General features: G+C 37.9%; 2 protein-coding genes and 1 pseudogene across 3 annotated transcripts; 1 reads left to right on the forward strand and 2 right to left on the reverse strand.

The window, feature by feature from the left end:
* Positions 1-5,206: 5,206 nt before the first annotated feature.
* On the reverse strand, positions 5,207-9,235 carry LOC103339229 (uncharacterized). Its single transcript, XM_089043496.1, has 2 exons — positions 6,139-9,235; positions 5,207-5,892 (listed from the first exon to the last, which is right to left on the reverse strand). Exons 1-2 carry the CDS (start codon positions 9,218-9,220, stop codon positions 5,492-5,494), a joined length of 3,483 nt encoding a protein of 1,160 aa, XP_088899622.1. The 5' UTR covers positions 9,221-9,235; the 3' UTR covers positions 5,207-5,491.
* Positions 9,236-10,614: 1,379 nt separating this feature from the next.
* Positions 10,615-14,222, reverse strand: LOC103339226 (uncharacterized; annotated as a pseudogene). Its single transcript, XR_016122909.1, has 4 exons — positions 14,100-14,222; positions 11,663-13,598; positions 11,334-11,545; positions 10,615-11,154 (listed from the first exon to the last, which is right to left on the reverse strand). The product of XR_016122909.1 is annotated as an uncharacterized LOC103339226 (transcript).
* A 1,048-nt stretch (positions 14,223-15,270) lies between these two features.
* On the forward strand, positions 15,271-17,303 carry LOC103339225 (S-adenosyl-L-methionine-dependent methyltransferases superfamily protein). Its single transcript, XM_008242502.3, has 2 exons — positions 15,271-15,558; positions 16,341-17,303. The coding sequence occupies exons 1-2, from the start codon at positions 15,409-15,411 to the stop codon at positions 16,977-16,979; spliced, it is 789 nt and encodes a 262-aa protein (XP_008240724.2). The 5' UTR covers positions 15,271-15,408; the 3' UTR covers positions 16,980-17,303.
* Positions 17,304-17,598: the final 295 nt, after the last annotated feature.

A 17,598-nucleotide genomic window follows, 5' to 3' on the forward strand; every position in this document is an offset into this window, starting at 1 on the left:
ATTGTAAAACGTTTTGAGATTAATAGTCTAATTTTAACACGGTATCAGACAGGGGTGGATTCATGTAGGGGCAATAAGGGTCAATTGACCACTGCAAGCCTGGAATTCAGAGGCGAAGATGTTGACCCCTACGAATTGTTCACAAACTGCTTGATGAAATGCTCCAGAGGGTGCAGTACAACGCACCCTTATATTGCCTTATTTTCATTCTAAACATTTAGGTAAATGTCTTTGTCCTTTTACTTTCATTTATTTTTATATTACTCCATTTACTTAAGTTTACAATGTAAATAAAGAAATACCTCCCATTTGGATTCAAATAAAAATACTATAAAATCAAATTCCTGCCAAATCAAAATATGAAAAATTGGTTTTAGTGCAAAATACAATTTAGGCTAAAAATGATGGCTCATTAAGTTAATATATATTTCATATTAAAATTCCATAAAATCAAGTTTTCTTATTTGATGTGTGAGGAATAAAAGCCGCAAAAAATTATCTTGAGAAAACGATTATTCTGAAAAACCATTTTTCATACTTAGCCAATATTTTTACCCAAAAATAAATTTTCATGTATGATATGAATGCATAAAGGGACCTAAGGTCAATTTTGGTAAAAATCCTTAAATGTTCAATTCACAAAGAGTTTTACAAGAATAACCTAACTCTTATGTATTGAAGAAATATTTACTTGAATAAGCTTTCCCTAAGACAATACTCATAAGGGTCCAAAGTTTGAGTGTTAGAGCCCAAAAGGAATGCAGATAAAGCCCAAAATCAAAAGTACGACGAACCTCAAAAATGACGTAAATGCCCTAAAATGAGCAGGATTGTGCTAATATATGCCATCTTTTACGTCGAATAGGACGAGACACTTTGGGATTTAAAGAGGATTGCGCTAATTTTTTGGTTTATTATCACATTCTTAGAGATATTTATGGTTTGTGTGTTTTTTTTTTTTTTTTTTTTTGAGGTTAATGTAGTTCTCTTTGATAATGAGCATGAGTATTTTGTATGGTTTTATCTATTAACTATGAATTAGAATATTATCGTTTCATTTCAATGGGTCTATTTTGTATACAATTTTTTTTAACCTTTTACATGTTGACTCCCGGAATGGAAATTCCTGAATCTGCCACTAGTATCATAGCAGAAGATTGAGAGTTATTTTAGTAAAATTTATGCAAAGAGAATCAACTTTACTAAAGCATAAACTATTTATTTTACATACCAGTTGTGGTAACCAAATTAAATCAAAACCCTAGGTCAAATAATTCATTCCATTTGGGGATTATTTGACCTAATTGGGAATTAATCAACCTGATTGGGAGTTACTCAATTTAATTGGGAATTACCCAATTAAATTGAACGTTACCTAATTGGGTTGAGAATTGATTTGATTCCTACCATAATTTCCAATTAAATGAGGAGTTACCTAATTAAAATGGGATTCGATTTGATACCTACAACAATTAGGGATTTGATTTACCCTAATAAATCAAATCCCTAATTAATCAAATCAATTCCAAATAGGAGAGGAATAATTCCCTTCCATCTACGAAATTATTCCTCTAAAACCCTAGCCTCCGAGACCACTATAAAAGCATGGCCACACACAAGGGTTGAGGTACGTCTGAAATCCCTACTGAAACTCTGCAGAAAATTCCTCTCAAACCCTAGCCACCTCCTTTCTCTCTCTCTTTTACATAAGGCTCCTGCTGCCCGGTTTACACCATAAACACATCTCCATACCCTATTAGCTATTGTTTTCTATACGATTCAATTGAACTAATTTAGGCATCGGAGGGCCTTTGGCCAACACCCTCCGGGTGTGGTCCTCTTATTGGTTCTTTTTTGCAGAGAGAAGGAGGCGACGAAGAAGAAAGAAGAATCTTTCCAATCGAATATTCTCGTGGGGAAATTTGTACACTCAAATTGGTGCTTTCATTGAGAGCACGAGTTATACTCAACGCGTGCTCAAGGAATCCGTTCCTCCTATTTTCCAATCCACCGAAGCCTTCCAAACAACCATGGTTGGAAGCATGAAGACGAGAGGCAAAACCGCCGCGATGGCTAAATCCGCGACGGCCCAAAGCCACTTCACCCAAGATCCCGCGATCGACATGGTGGCACCACCACCTCTCACCATCGCACTGGCCACCGTCGCCGAACATGGTGGAACCTCCCATCAAGGTGGGCTTGTTACCACCGCCGACTTAGGCCCGGTCTTGGAACAACTTCAAGTGTTCCCTCCATTGCCTCCACGCTCGACACACGCTCCAGCGCACACCTCTAATGAAACCCTAGCCCGTGTGCAATTGGGCTCCACACACTTCTCTCCTCTCGATCCACGGTCAAACAGATCTCAGTCTGAGAGTTGACCATTAGCTCAGAGAATGGACGACCAAAGCGGTCTGATGAGGCAACTCCACCAAATCAGCTTGGCTCAAAACCTTGGTACCTTTCAAGTAGCGAAGAAAACGCTTGAGTGCCTGCCAGTGAGTCTCGGAAGGAGAATGCATGAATTGAGAGAGATTTTTGATTGCGAAGGAGATGTCAGGGCGTGTAAGGCTTAGGTATTGAAGACCACTAACAAAACAACGGTAGGGAGTTGCATCTGTGAGGGAGGAGCCATCATAGAGCATAAGTGAGTCAGTTGTGGAGAAGGGCATACTGACAGCCTTTGCACCATCCATCTTGGTATAGACAAGAATATCATGAATGTACTTTTGCTGAGAAAGGAATAGACTAGTGGTTGTGGGAAGGACCTCAATACCAAGAAAGTAATGTAATGAGCCCAAGTCCTTGATAGAGAATCGAGTGGCTAAGAGTTGGATGAACTTCACCACAAGTGAGGAATTGTTGCCTGTAATAAGAAGATCATCAACATAAACCAAAAAATAAATTACAATAGTCCTATTTTTGAAGAGAAAGACTGAGGCATCAGAGATGGCATTGACAAAGCCATGAGAGAGTGAAAGTGAGTGTAATTCCTTGTACCACGATCGAGGAGCCTGTTTGAGGTGATAAAGGGCTTTCCTCAATTTACACACATGAGATGGATGATTAGAGTCAACAAAACCAAGTTGTTGGACCATATAGACATTTTCACGGATTGTGCCATGAAGAAAAGCATTGTTAATGTCCAACTGACGTATTGGCCAAACATGAGTCACGACAAGATGCAAAACAATTCGTATGGTAGTAGGTTTGGCCACCAGACTGAAAGTATATGAAAAATCAACACCAGGGCGTTGGTGAAAACCCTTGTCAATAGTGCTATTGATGGTTCATATCATCACTATAAGCCGAGCCTATCAGAGAGCACCACATGGCCATAAGGGACCAGGTCGTCCTCGTACCACCTAACTAGATTGACCCGCCGAGTATTGATAAAAGGCCTCCTTGTCAAGCCTATCAGGAGATACCGCGTGAACACTTGGTCGACTTGGTCGGGCACTCAAACACCGACCCGACTATTGAGATACCGTGTAACTAGAGACATGCATTGATATTCTGACATGACCATACCTCTGTCTAGTCAGTCACTCCATGCGCCTAGTGCCAGTCGGGTGATGGAGAGGGATAATTTAATGTACTTCACATTTAAATCCAGGTGTCACCTTACCCCTTGATCCCTAATAAACAGCTTGGTAATGGAAAGGGATCAGTTAATGTGCTTCACATCCAAAGCCATGTGTCGCCTTGACACTTGATCCTTGATAGCCAGCATGGTGATAAGGAAGGATCATTTAATGCATTTCAATCTTGAAATTGGGAAAAGAGGAAGATAAATATCTCTCCTTTGGGAAGATTGAAGGAGGGATGATCACTCCTTCTCCCCTTATAAAATACTCTTCATCTGCACTAGGACAAAGGTAATAAATATTCTCTTCTTGAAACTCTCCATCCTTCTCTCCACTCTAAGAACACTCTAACTTAGCCATCGGAACGACCTTTAGCTTCATGATCATTGCTCAGCATTGTGGCCAAGCTACTTCTTTCGAGATACTCATACACCAAAAACGAGTGTCGGTGATGTGAATAGAAACCATAAAGCTTCATTATGTTCCGGTGTCGTATCTCAGTTAGTGCTCTTATTTCATTGAAGAATTCCTTCAGAAAATTATTCTCGCCATTGTGGAGAAGATGGAGTTTCTTCACGGCTACCATGTTGCAAATGAAAAATTTGCTCTGTAACTGTAAACACTTCCATTTCCTCCCGTCCCAATGCAATATATGGAATCAAAATCTTCTGTCACCCTTATGATTTCCTCATACATTGTTTTCCCATCAAAATCTAGAATTGAAAAAGAAATTTCTTCAAGCATGTCATCGTTTTGTTCCAGAGTCTGATTTTTCTTTCTTCTTGCTATCAGAAAAGCAAACATAAAGAAAGCAAGTAGAAGTACAAGTGCTCCGAGAAGAGGGAACAAGATTACAAATATGACTTTAAGGTCCTTTCAGGAGTTATGTTTGCAGGATTTCAGAGCTCCAATGTTGCCGCACAGTACTCCTTTGTTCCCCTGCAATGCTTCCGGAAGAGCATTCTGAAATGCACTGCTGTTGGGCAGGGGACCCTCAAAGTCATTGTAGGATATGTAAACATACGACAACCCATTCATGTCTTCAAAACTCGTTGGAATAAAGCCAGAAATATTATTGTGGGAAAGGTTGAGCGTCTCCAAACTCTCCATGTTGCTTATTTCTGAAGGTATCTTACCTTCAAGCAAGTTATGACTTAAACAATATTCATAATTTTTATGCTTTGAACAATATTCATTGTTCCAGACTTGGAAAGTCTTTGCAATATCTTATATATTTTTAGAACTACTTTCACAACAAACCAAAAAAGAAGAAGAAAGCAGTTGGTAACAACCTAGCATTTTTCAAGATTTTGAAGATCAACAGATGATCAAAATTCCAAGAGTATACCAAGCGAAAGCTGACTTTGCATATATAGGAATAAGAATGTGAATCTGTTCGTTGCTTTTATTGTGACATTGCACTCGTGAGAAACACTACTTTCAGTTTTCTGAGAGGAACACCGTTGTTGTATTGTCTTGTTCATTGTTAATTTTGGTTGGTGTCAATTTTGAGCCTTGAGGGGTTGTTCTCCTCTTCTGGGATATGACAATTTGGTATTTTGTCTGAGGATAAAGCCAAATAAATATCTGATTTTCCTATAATTACTGCTCTTCAAACATAAAATTGAACTGACAAAGTGATTATAAATATTAACTTATGTTGTTACACCTTTTTTTCCTTCCTTCAAAATAATGAGTGGCACAAAAGTAGGCTTCAAATACATTGCTACAAGGGAACATCTAAGAAGGTTAGAAGAAACACTCAGAGGGCAAACACAGAGTTAATACGGTGTTTATTCAAATTAATCAATCAAATAATGTCAAAGAAATCATAAAGGCATGATAGGCGGATGAGCATGACGAGTGGTGACGGAGATAATTGAAAGCATTTAACATGTAGAAACTTACCCTCGGGTTGTAAAACCGTCGAGAGCAAGCAATTCACCACATGTTATCATATGCACTGACTTGGACAAATGCAGCCTCTGAGTTGAGAGGTGTTGAGAAACTTGTTTCATTGTTGGACGAGATGGAGGACTGGGATTCAAGCATGCAAAAGCTATCTGCACTAGAGAGACCACTTCCCCTGCTTCTTGATGTGTAGGAGGGGAAATGCGTTGGTCCAAAATATCCTCCATTTGCATTTGATGGGCAGGTAATGCAGATGATGAAGATGACAACAAAGATGCAGATGATAAAGATGACAACAGATCTCCCGGATGCCTTCCCATAATCAGTTCCAACGTTACCACTCCAAAGCTATACACGTCACATTTCTCATTCACTTCCATTGTATAAGCAAGCTCTGCTTAGAAAATCTCGTAGCAGTGGCATTATTAGTATATCAGAAACTTCAGTGTTCAAAACATTTTGTGATATGAAATGATTAAAGTACCTATTGCTAATTTGCTACCAGGTTCAATACTTTTTACTTTAATTACGATGGTACAGTTCAAATGTCCTGTTTGATTCTAACAAGTTGGGTTTAACCATGCATGAAAAAGAATCGGTGATATATGTTCAAATAAGAGAAAAAATGTTTCAACATTACCTGGTGCTATATATCCATACGTGCCTGCAAGAGCACTCCAATTAGTTGAGTCTGGATTTAAAAACTTGGCAGTGCCAAAATCTGAAACACAGGCCTTATATTCAGAATCCAGCAAAACATTCTTGCTTGATATGTCACGATGTACAATTGGTGGCAAGCAATCGTGGTGCATGTAGGACAAGGCATTAGCTAAACCTTTAACAATAGTCACCCTTTTACTCCACCCCAGTTCTTTAGCTTCATGATCATTGCTCAGCGTTGTGGCCAAGCTACCCCTTTCGAGATACTCATACACCAAAAATGAATGTCGTTTATGTGAACAAAAACCATAAAGCTTCATAATGTTCCGGTGTCGTATCTCAGTTAGTGCTCTTATTTCATTGAAGAATTCCTTCTGAAAATTATTCTCGCCATTGTGGAGAAGATGAAGTTCCTTCACGGCTACCGTGTTGCCAGATGACAAATTTGCTCTGTATACACTTCCATGTCCTCCTGTCCCAATGCAATATTTGGAATCAAAATCTTCTGTCGCCCTTATGATTTCCTTATACATTGTTTTTCCATCAAAATCTAGAATTGCAAAATAAATTTCTTCAAGCATGTCATCGTTTTGTTCCAGAGTTTGATTTTTCTTTCTTCTTTCTATCAGAAAAGCAAACATAAAGAAAGCAAGTAGAAGTACAAGTGCTCCGAGAAGAGGGAACAAGATTAAAAATATGACTTTACGGTCCTTTTTGGAGTTATGTTTGCAGGATTTCAGAGCTCCAATGTTGCCGCACAGTCCTTTGTTCCCCTGCAATGCTTCTGGAAGAGCATTCCGAAATGCACTGCTGTTGGGCAGGGGACCCTCCAAGTCATTGTAGGATATGTCAACATACGACAACCCATTCATGTCTTCAAAACTCGTTGGAATAAAGCCAGAAAGATTATTGTGGGAAAGGTTGAGCATCTCCAAACTCTCCATGTTGCTTATTTCTGAAGGTATCTTACCTTCAAGCAAGTTATGACTTAAATCTAGTTGGGACAAGTGAACTAGCTTTCCCAACTGAAAAGGAATTCCTTGACTAAACTTGTTGTTGCTCAAATTCAGATAGTGTAATCTGTACACGTCACTTATAGTGCTAGGTATTGACCCATTGAACTTGTTTGTGGATAGGTCAAGATATTCGAGATCAATCAGTGATCCGAATTCGGAAGGTATACGACCTGAAAGTTGATTCCCCTGCAACATCAGCTTCACCAAAGAAGTCAGTCTCCAAAATTCTTTTGGGATCATCCCAACTAAACTATTTGAAGAAATATCAAGTTGATGAATTTGGGTTGCATTGCCAATCTCAGGTGGTATACTACCGGTAAGGTTGTTTCCTGCAATTAGTAGGGTTGTTAATTGTGCACATTGTCCCCATTTGTGTGAGATTTCACCATTTAAGTTATTATGGCTTAGATCCATAAATTGAAGATTCGGATAAACACCAAGGTCTTCTGATATATTGCCTGTCAATTGGTTCCAACTAAGGCGAACAAAGGATAAGGTGGTGCAGGCTTTCAAGCTTTTGGGGATTGGACCAACAAAATGGTTGTTGTTTGCTGTAAATTCTGTGAGTGATCCACCTTGGCAAATATTTTGGGGCAAATAACCAGAAAACTGGTTAGTATCTAAATACAACAGAGTCAACTTCACTAGATTTTCTATCTCTTGGGGGACTGAGCCAGAGAGTTGGTTGTCACGGAGGGATAAGACTTCCAAGTTTCTCAAACCACCAAATGAAGTGGGAATTGAACCGTTGAGTTGATTCTGGCTCAAGTCTAGATCCACCATAGATTTCAATTTCCCAATCTCCTTAGGAATAGCCCCGGAAAGTTTATTTCCAAACAGATTGACATGTGTAAGATTTCTCATATCACCAATCCATGCTGGGATTGAACCAGAAAGATTGTTCCTGTAAAGGAATAATTCTACTAGAGACTTCAAGTTTCCCATTTCTGAAGGTATGATACCAGAAAGTTGACAGTCGAACAAGTATAGCACTTTTAGCTTTCTTAAGTTACCAAAAATTGGAGGGATAGGACCTGTTAAGTAGTTTTTGCTCAAGTGTACATCCACAACAGATTTCAGGTTCCCTATCTCCTTGGGAATTGTACCAGAAAGCTTATTTTCATCGAGAAAGAGATGGGTAAGGTTTGCCAGATAACCTAAATGTGTTGGGATTGAACCAGAAAGATTGTTTCTGTATAAGAATAATTCCATTAGAGACTTCAAATTTCCTATTTCTGAAGGGATAGAACCAGAAAGTTGATTGTTGAACAAATGCAACATGGTCAGCTTTTTTAAGTTTCCAAAAGTTAGAGGAATAGGACCGGTGAAATTGTTGGTGTCCATGTAGAGTTCAACCAAATTAGAAAGATTTCCAAGTTCTGGAGGAATGGAACCAGAAAGGTGATTGTCAAAAAGATGCAGAGAAGTCAGGTAACTCATACTACCCAGAGAAGCAGGAACTGAGCCCTCTAGATTATTGGTGGACATGGCAAGTTCATTAAGAAAGTTAAGCTGGCCAAGTTCTTGAGGAATTGAGCCATTTAACTTATTTTCATGTAGTTTCAGGAACTTAAGATTTGTAAGGAGACCAATTTCTGATGGGATTTTCCCAGAAAACTGATTAGAAGAGAGATCAAGGTGAATGAGTTTGGAGAGGGAACTGATTTGAGGTGGGATGAAACCCAAGAATTTATTGATGCTGAGGTCAAGATATTCAAGATTAGGGAAAGACGAGAAAGCGAATTTGTGTAACGTACCTTGTAAACCAGAATTGGTAAGGTTTATCCTGTTAACACTTCCAGCTTTGTTGCATGAAATACCAGTCCACATATTGCACGGATTGCCAGAAGAGTTGGTGGCATTGACATTACTGGGAGGGTGAGTCCATGAGGTTAGATTTTGCAGCTGGGTTTGATTTTGGAAGGTGGCTTTCCATTTGAGGAGAGCCTCTGCTTCATCAGAACCAGAGACAATAAGCTGAACATACAAGAAGATAAGACAATAAGCCAGAGAGCTTAGTTTATCATAGTAAGTTAAAAATCTCATGGTTTTTTCTTAATTTCAGGGTTTTTTGTTTTACATTGATGCGTTATAGACTTGAGGCATCACAGACTTGAAAACTGTCTTCCTCTTATTGATTTATTTCACGTTTGGAACTTCATTCAGGTTGGAATGTACAAAGGATTACGTATGGGAAATATTGAAACTGTCCTTTCCAGTAGTATTGCTGCTGTCTGTTTTGCAGCTTTTGTAGATTTCTTTAGACACTTTTAGTCAAAGTCTTTGTTTCTTTGCTTTTGGTGAACTTTAAAGTCTTTGTTTCTTATTTTCAAATTTGAATGTAGTCAAATAATGCATCCTCTCCTTGGAATTAATAAAGATTTCACATGTGAGGAGATACCGATTTTCCTGCTACATATACAATGCCAAGCAAAAATATATAAAGAAATCATAGTCTTCAAATCAATTTGAAAGTTCAATCATAGCTAGTGGTTCTTTTAAATATACTCTATGCTACTTGTACTAAATTACTAATAAATTAGTGTATTGACATAAGTGTTAAATTACCCGCCCACTAGATCTTGTTCTTTAATGTAACCAACGGCAATAGACTAAATTAGCAAATATTAGAAAACTTAGAAACACACAAGAATTATACTGGTTCGGCAGAACTTTTGCCTACGTCCAGTTGTGATTTCTCTAGGTAGAAAAATCACTGCTCCTTTGATTAAAAATAGAGATTACAGAACTTTTGCAACCCTAGAACTAATCTCAAAACTCTCGGCTGTCTCTAGCTGTTTTTTCTCGCTAAAATAAGTCATGCCGCACCCTATTTATAGATATAGAGTTGGCTTACATGTCCCAAGGCTGATTGAATTCCTATTCCTAAGTGGATTAGGAAATTACACTTATCCAAATCCTAATAGACTTCTAGAAATCCTAATAGACTTATTCCTAAATTGAATAAGGAAAACTGAAATTCTTTCCTAATCCCTCTAGGACAAGAATTGGTATACCTCTAATTTTCCTAAAACAATCCTAAACCAACTAGGACATATTTGACGAGCCAAAATCCTAACAATAAGGGCATGCTTGATTAACAAGCAATTCAGAGGTTGATAATTTCAATTACACTACCACATATATTGTTCATCTCTTTGAAAAAAGCAAGCACTTGGGAAAGGCAATATTCGAACTTGCTAAAAACCAGAACCCCCTTGCAAAAGTATGGCGGAAAAGGGTAGAGAGCAGAGCATACTTGGTCATAATAAGTTGAAGATCTCATTGTTTTTGTTTTGGTAACAATGATATGCCATTTTCTATTACTCTCTGTTTGCATATTAAATTCACAGTAGACTTTGAGATTCAGAGTTAAGACTTCTAAATTTAAAGGTTTCTTCCTCCATCGTCGACACTACTAATACGATAACGATAGGCAATTTGGTGACGAAAAATGCTCAAATCTGATGTCATACCATGTACGAAAAGAATTATTGCTTGTTATGCATCTCTCAAGGAGAGCATGTATATATGATTACAACAAAATGAAGAACTCACAAAGCCTAAATATTAGTAATTACAATGATTTGGTGGCAGCTGGTTAAGATACAATAAATGGCTTTAACATCCTTCTGTTTAAATGTTTCAACTAAACTCCAGTTAACCCTCTATTTGTCTTTCTGTGTATGGGAGATTTGTATTGTTACAAGAAATGTAATGCATGGTAGGCCTTAACTGTGGATTTTCATGTAAGCATGCAACTGCTAGCTTTAGGATGGTAACAACTTCATCCAGAATTTTACCAGTATGCGCAAGGCGATCGTCCAACACATCCCCCAACATTTTGCCTCCCCAGATTGCAGATGACAACGCAGACCCCACTAGATTGCTAGGGTACTTTCCTTTAATCACTTCAAGAGCTAACACCCCAAAACTATAGACGTCACATTTCTCTGTCACCTTCAATGTGTAAGCAAGCTCTGCCAAAAAGGGTAAACATAAGTTTTCTATTTTAGGAGAGAGATGCTCATATGATAAGTTAAGAGAACAATGCATACAGGGGAAATGCTCTCAAGTCAGACAATATGTGACCTATTATGTTGCCAAGAATGTAAATCCAAACCATCTGATGAAAGCAATACAAGATGTTGAATTGTACCTGGTGCTATGTATCCAATTGTGCCTACAACCGCAGTCCAGTTTGATGATTCATAATCCAGAATCTTAGCAGTTCCGAAGTCTGAAATGCGAGCCTCATATTCAGTGTCTAGCAAAATTTTCTTGCTGGATATGTCTCGATGAACAATTGGCAGAGACACATCTTGGTACATAGAGGATAAACCATGAGCCACACCTTTAATGATGTTCACCCTTTTTTTTTTTTTTTTTTTTGAATAGAAACATTTTATTCAAATTGTAAGGATCAAAACAAGGGCATTTAGAACACAGATAACAAGAAAACACTAGCCGGTAAAACAGACACAAGGCCACTTAATCCAATCCAATTTCCTAGCTTCTTCATCATTGCACAAGATTGAAAACAAACTACCCCTTTCAAGGTACTCGTAAACCAAAAACGAGTGCCGTGCATGTGAACAGAAACCATAAAGTTTGACAATGTTTCAATGGCGTATCTCAGTTAATGCCCTTACCTCGTTTAAGAATTCTTTTCTCCACACACCATCACATGGAATGTGGAGTTTCTTGACAGCTACCAAGTCATCTGAGGGCAGCTTTGCTTTGTATACGCTTCCAACTGCCCCCCTCCCAATGCAATATGCAGCATCAAAATCCACAGTCGCTCTTATAATTTCTTCATACAATACTTTTCCATCAAAGATTGATATTGCACGCAATTTGAATTCTTTTGGGTGAATGTCACTTGTTCTTATTGTTAGCTTTCCCTTTTTCTTCGCGAAGTGATAAAAATTCCATAGAAAGCAAGCATAAATGCTCCCAATACAGGAAGCATGATCAAGCAGTACACAACTTTGAAACCAATTTTTGAGTTATGCTTCTTTTCAACAGGACTATTATTGCAGGGGTGTAGAACTGTAACATTGCCACACAAAGCCTTGTTCCCTTGCAATGCTTCTATGGGAGCCTCTTGAAATGCTTTGTTGTGTGGAATAGGACCCCTTAATTGATTGTATGACATGTCAACAAACTCCAAGCCACGAAGTTCCACAAAATTCTCTGGAATAACACCAAAGAGGTTATTGTGGGAGAGATTTAGTGTCACCAAGCTACCCAACTTGCTAAATTCAGTTGGTATCTCTTCAGCAAGATTATTATGACTCAAATCAAGACCTGACAGCTGCACTAACCTACCCAATTTAGTTGGGGTTCCATGGCTCAACTTGTTGTTGCTCAAATTCATGTGGTGCATTTGGACAAAATTCCCTAGGCTACTTGGAATTGACTGGCTCAGTTTGTTAGTGGACAGGTCAAGATAGTCAAGGTGAGTCAGTGAACCAAGTTCTTGAGGTATACCACCAGAAAGCTGATTGTTATTCAGTATAAGCCTCACCAAATAAGTCAGCCTTCCAAGTTCCATAGATCTTCCCAACTAAATGATTTGAAGAAAGATTAAGCAAATGCAGTTGAGTCAAGTTTCCAATCTTGGGTGGTATGGAGCCAGTAACATTTTCCCTGCAATCTCAAGGTGTGTTAGCTGCAGAGACCTTCCCCATTTATGTGAAAGTTCACCATAAAATCTATTGTTGCTGAGATTTATGTAATCCAAGTTTGGATACACCCCAAAATCTTCAGATATATTTCCAGTGAGTTGGTTTCCATCGAGGCGGACTCTGTATAAGGTTGTGCAGTTTCTCAAGCTTTCGGGGATTCGACCTATGAGACGATTTTTGCACTGAAATTTGCAAGCAATGCACCTCGGCAGAGGTTCTGTGGCAAATGACCAGTGAAGTTGTTTCTGGCAAGTCTCAGCACAACCAAATTCATGAGATTTTCTATCACTTGAGGAATGGAACCTGAGAGTTGGTTATCGCGTAGTTGTATAAATTGTAATTTGCTCAAATTACCAATTGACATGGGAAGAGGACCACTGAGTCTATTCTCCATGAGATTTAGAACAACAAGGGACTTAAGCTGGCCTATTTCTTGAGGAACTAAGCCATTTAGCTTGTTTGTATATAGGTACAGGTTCTGAAGATTTGTTAGGAAACCAATTTCTGATGGGATTTTTCCTGACAACTTATTATGTGAGAGATCAAGATAGATGAGTTTGGAGAGGGAGCTGATTTGAGGTGGGATGGCACCATATATCTTATTCCTGCTAAGATCAATATATTCACCATTGGGAAAGGACAAGAATGAAATATTCATGCAGTGTACCTTCTAAACCAGAATTGGTAAGGTTTATCTTGCTGATGTGTAAGGAATAAAAGCCGCCAAAAATTATCTGAGAAAATGATTATTCTGAAAAACCATTTTCATACTTTAGTCAATATTGCACCTCCGCTAAAAAAAATTTGGGTCCACCAGTAACTGCATCAAACAATTTTTCATCAGCTTTCCACGTCTTTCCTACTGATCCATCTTGTTCTGTTGCACCTACTCCCAAGCTCATAACTGTTTGACCAAAAGATTAGAGGCATGACCATTTTCACTCTACTCATATAAATTTGGCGCACCAAATGAAATTTAATACGAAAAATAAACAAAGCAAAATGCCAGTAAGAGCCAGAGGGAAACTTCAAGAGTTAAAAAAATACATACGACTACCCATAAGCCACAAAAGTGTCAATTTTTCTTTTATTCCATACTAGCAGCATGTCAATCAATCCAATGCATTACTGCAATCAGCATTTCACAAGTCTCGTCACCACTGTAACATGTATACTACATGATCTAGACTGTAGTCAGTTTAGATCAAAAGCAAGAAGAGTTGTAACTGAGAGACCTGCAGATCTTTCAATTTGACTCCAGCAGCAATTGAAACTAGCAGCTTCTTCTTGGAAAGCAGTGGCCTCAACTGCAAAACTACATCTTTAATTGCACAAATGCAAAGGGGCAACAATATCATTATCTAGTAAACATCCACAAAATCACCATCTAAAAATCCATGCCCATATCTCTAAAATCAAGATACAAAAACCAAATTTTATATATAATATATAATGTAAAAATACAATATTGAGAAATTGAGAGATGATGAAAAAGTGTAAATACCAACTTGAGGTTTGACAGAGAAAATGACGATATCACTTTCTTCCACCACCTGTAATCACCATAGAAGAAATGCAACTCAAATTATTCACCACAAAAGATACAGACAGATACACAAAGAAGAAAAGGAGAGAGTGCCAAACGTGTCCGTGGGGATGGGTGACGCCTCCATGGCCAAATGTAATCACCAAAAGAAGAATGGAAAGCCTCCCAAAAGAGCAACCCACATGTGCCGCAGCAAACGAATTAGAATTGAAAGAAGAACAAAGAAAGAGAACCTACACGTGAGATGGCAGCAGCAAATGAAAGTCATACTCTGTCGTTTTGGTGGAACAAAATTCCTTTTTCCTACCCAAATTGTGACAAAATTATTAAATAAATAAAAAGCGTACAGCCCAATCAGTTAAAACTGAAATCTTCACCAATATGTTAAAAACCAAATCGTTACCACTTTCAATGAATTAAATACATGTTGTACATAAAAATAGCAAAAAGGAGAGAATGGTGAAATATTCAAAATATTAGAAAATATCATTGGTTAATTCAAACATTAAGAATTGAAATGATTAATTAGATTGGGATAATATAATAAATTCACATTTTTTCATATTAAAATAAAATTAGATAATATGTCATATTTTTATGGAACACAGTTACCTATTATTTTTTTAAAATTTAAAGTAAATTCACAGACGCGGAAGCGTGTGCGAAGAGACGGCTAGTCTTAAAAATAAAGAAACAAAATTGAACACATGTTGCTTCAATTTCGGGTAGAAAAGTCCGAATTGGATTTGACAACAAAAGAGAGGAGTACAAATTCCCAACAGTATTGTGTGTTGCGGAAAGCATAAAAACATCAAAGTAGTTTTAGTCCTTGCTGTGAAGTTGCCAAAATTGAAGTGTTCCACCTCCCACAACTAGGGGAATTTCATTTACACCTTCCCCCTGATTGGTCAGTCCATGTGTGGTCCGTTTTATATAAATTTGATAACCACCCAATTAAATTGTATACACAAGAGTAACCAAAAACTCAATAGAGAAATATGGCGGATCTGTTCATCAAACAATCAAAGCAATATGCGCAGGCTCGGCCAGATTACCCAGAAGAGCTCTTTGATTACATTGCCTCCAAGACCAATTGCCACGACCTCGCATGGGACGTCGGCACCGGTAACGGCCAGGCTGCCGGATCCGTAAGTTTCTCTTATTTTCCAACATTTTTCTTTCATTCCTTTCCTTGTGTTTAAGTTTTCAAAGTCAGCCATACGAACATGAGAAAGATGTAGTTGAGAAAAACTGGAATCCAGATGAGAAAAAGAAACGGTGTCGTTTTCGTGGAGGTAACGTGGGCCAGCCCATATGATAAGATGCGTGTTTGGGCGGGCCTGAGTCCGTATTGAATATTTCCAAACTGTTTAACATTTTGAGTGACCCTATTTGCACTTCAAAACTGTCTTTAGACACCCATGACATCAAATTATTTTTTGCAGGCATTTCTATCCTCTTCACAAAACCCGTAAGATAAATTACACAAACAATTCTAGAGGTTTTAATTGATTTCACAAAATATGTTTCGTTAATTTTTCGTCGAAAAATTGATGATTTCATAAATAAATAAAAAACTTCATCAAAAGATAAATTTACCCCCAATGATTGAACCTCGCGGGTGCATATGCAATATATTCTCTTAGGTTTTGGATAACTTTTTTATTTATGACATAAACAATTTTTAGATGGAAAATTAATGGAATGAGTTATGTGAAAATAGTTTCAAAGTTTTGTGAAAACACCAAGAAAATCTTCAGAAATGCAAGTGTTCATAGTTAAAAGAAGCACTAACCTAAATAATAAAGCATCTATTTTAAAAACATAAGAAATTAAAAGGACTTAAACATAGCCAAATAATTGTTAAGTCATTCCATAGAATAAGTTGTGTGTGTTCCAAAGTGCATTCATTCAACTAATTAAATTTCAGCTAGCTGGGATCTACAAGAATGTCATAGCCACAGATACAAGCCAAAAACAACTTGAGTTTGCAATCAAGCTGCCCAACATTCGCTATGAGCATACCCCTGCAGTTTTGTCTATAGCTGAGATTGAACAAAAATTGGCACCAAAATCAAGCATAGATTTGGTGATCGTTGCTCAGGCTCTACATTGGTTTGACCTCCCTACTTTCTACCAAGGCGTGAATTGGGTGCTGAAAAAACCCAATGGTGTCATTGCTGCATGGTGCTATACAGTTCCTCGGGTTAACAATGTCGTAGACACCGTCTTTGATCGATTCTATACCGTTGATGTCGACCCTTATTGGGATCCACAGCGTAAATTGGTGGACAACAAGTATAGAAGCATCGATTTTCCGTTTGCGCCAGTGGATGGAGAAGATAACACAGGACCCTTTGAGTTTATGACAGAGAGGTTGATGGACTTGGATGGTTTTTTTACGTACATAAGGTCATGGTCTGCATATCAGACAGCAAAGGAGAAGGGTGTTGAGCTTTTGAGTGATGATGTGATTGCGGCATTTAGGGAAGCTTGGAATGATGGTGGAGATGGCAATAAGGCTGTGAAGTTTCCTGTCAATTTGAGGATTGGAAGAGTGGGGAATTAATTCATGCTGGCATCATGTTTTAAAAGCCTTGAAGATTAAAAAGTACTGTAACTTTCGAATAATTTGTGATGCATGCACATGGTTGGAGAATAATGTGATATTCTTCCTAAACAAGAGTATCACTTGGTTTTGGAGTACATTTGCCTCAATGCCATCTCAATTAGTCAAGAAAAGCTGTTGTATTTGCTTTGATGTAGGGCAAGTGCTAGATGAGTTTGGTCTTTGTTAGCAAATATAAGGCTTATTTGTTGAAATGCCCCTTGTGGTTTGCGTTTTGTCTCAGTTTACACCTTGAATGTTTAATTGATTAAGCGTTCCCCCCTATGCTTTATTTTTGTGTCTCACGTTATTCCATTCCGTTAGTTTGGTAAAAAAAACTGTTAAGTTGTTGATGTGGCATGAGCATTGTGGTTTAAAAATTCTGAAAAATAAATTAAATATTAAAACATGATTAAACACATTTAAAAAAGAGTAAATTATTTAAAATGTCTTAAAATTAGATAAAAACAATTAAATAAATAAATTTTCAAAAATTAATAACACAGCAGCTCCTCCCCAACCCGCCGCAACCACCTCCCCCTTCTTTTTCCTCTGTCAAAACCAAGGTACCAAAAATTCC

This window comes from Prunus mume, linkage group LG8 (genome assembly GCF_029339155.1).
Source record: "Prunus mume cultivar Tortuosa linkage group LG8, ASM2933915v1, whole genome shotgun sequence".
Taxonomy (NCBI): domain Eukaryota; kingdom Viridiplantae; phylum Streptophyta; class Magnoliopsida; order Rosales; family Rosaceae; genus Prunus; species Prunus mume.

Coding starts and splice junctions, on each gene's coding strand:
- LOC103339229 (XM_089043496.1), bottom strand. CDS start 9,220: ATGAGATTTTTAACTTACTATGATAAACTAAGCTCTCTGGCTTATTGT. Junction 5,893..6,138: donor GTATGGATATATAGCACCAG/GTAATGTTGAAA, acceptor TTTTCTAAGCAG/AGCTTGCTTATACAATGGAA.
- LOC103339225 (XM_008242502.3), top strand. CDS start 15,409: ATGGCGGATCTGTTCATCAAACAATCAAAGCAATATGCGCAGGCTCGG. Junction 15,559..16,340: donor ACGGCCAGGCTGCCGGATCC/GTAAGTTTCTCT, acceptor ATTAAATTTCAG/CTAGCTGGGATCTACAAGAA.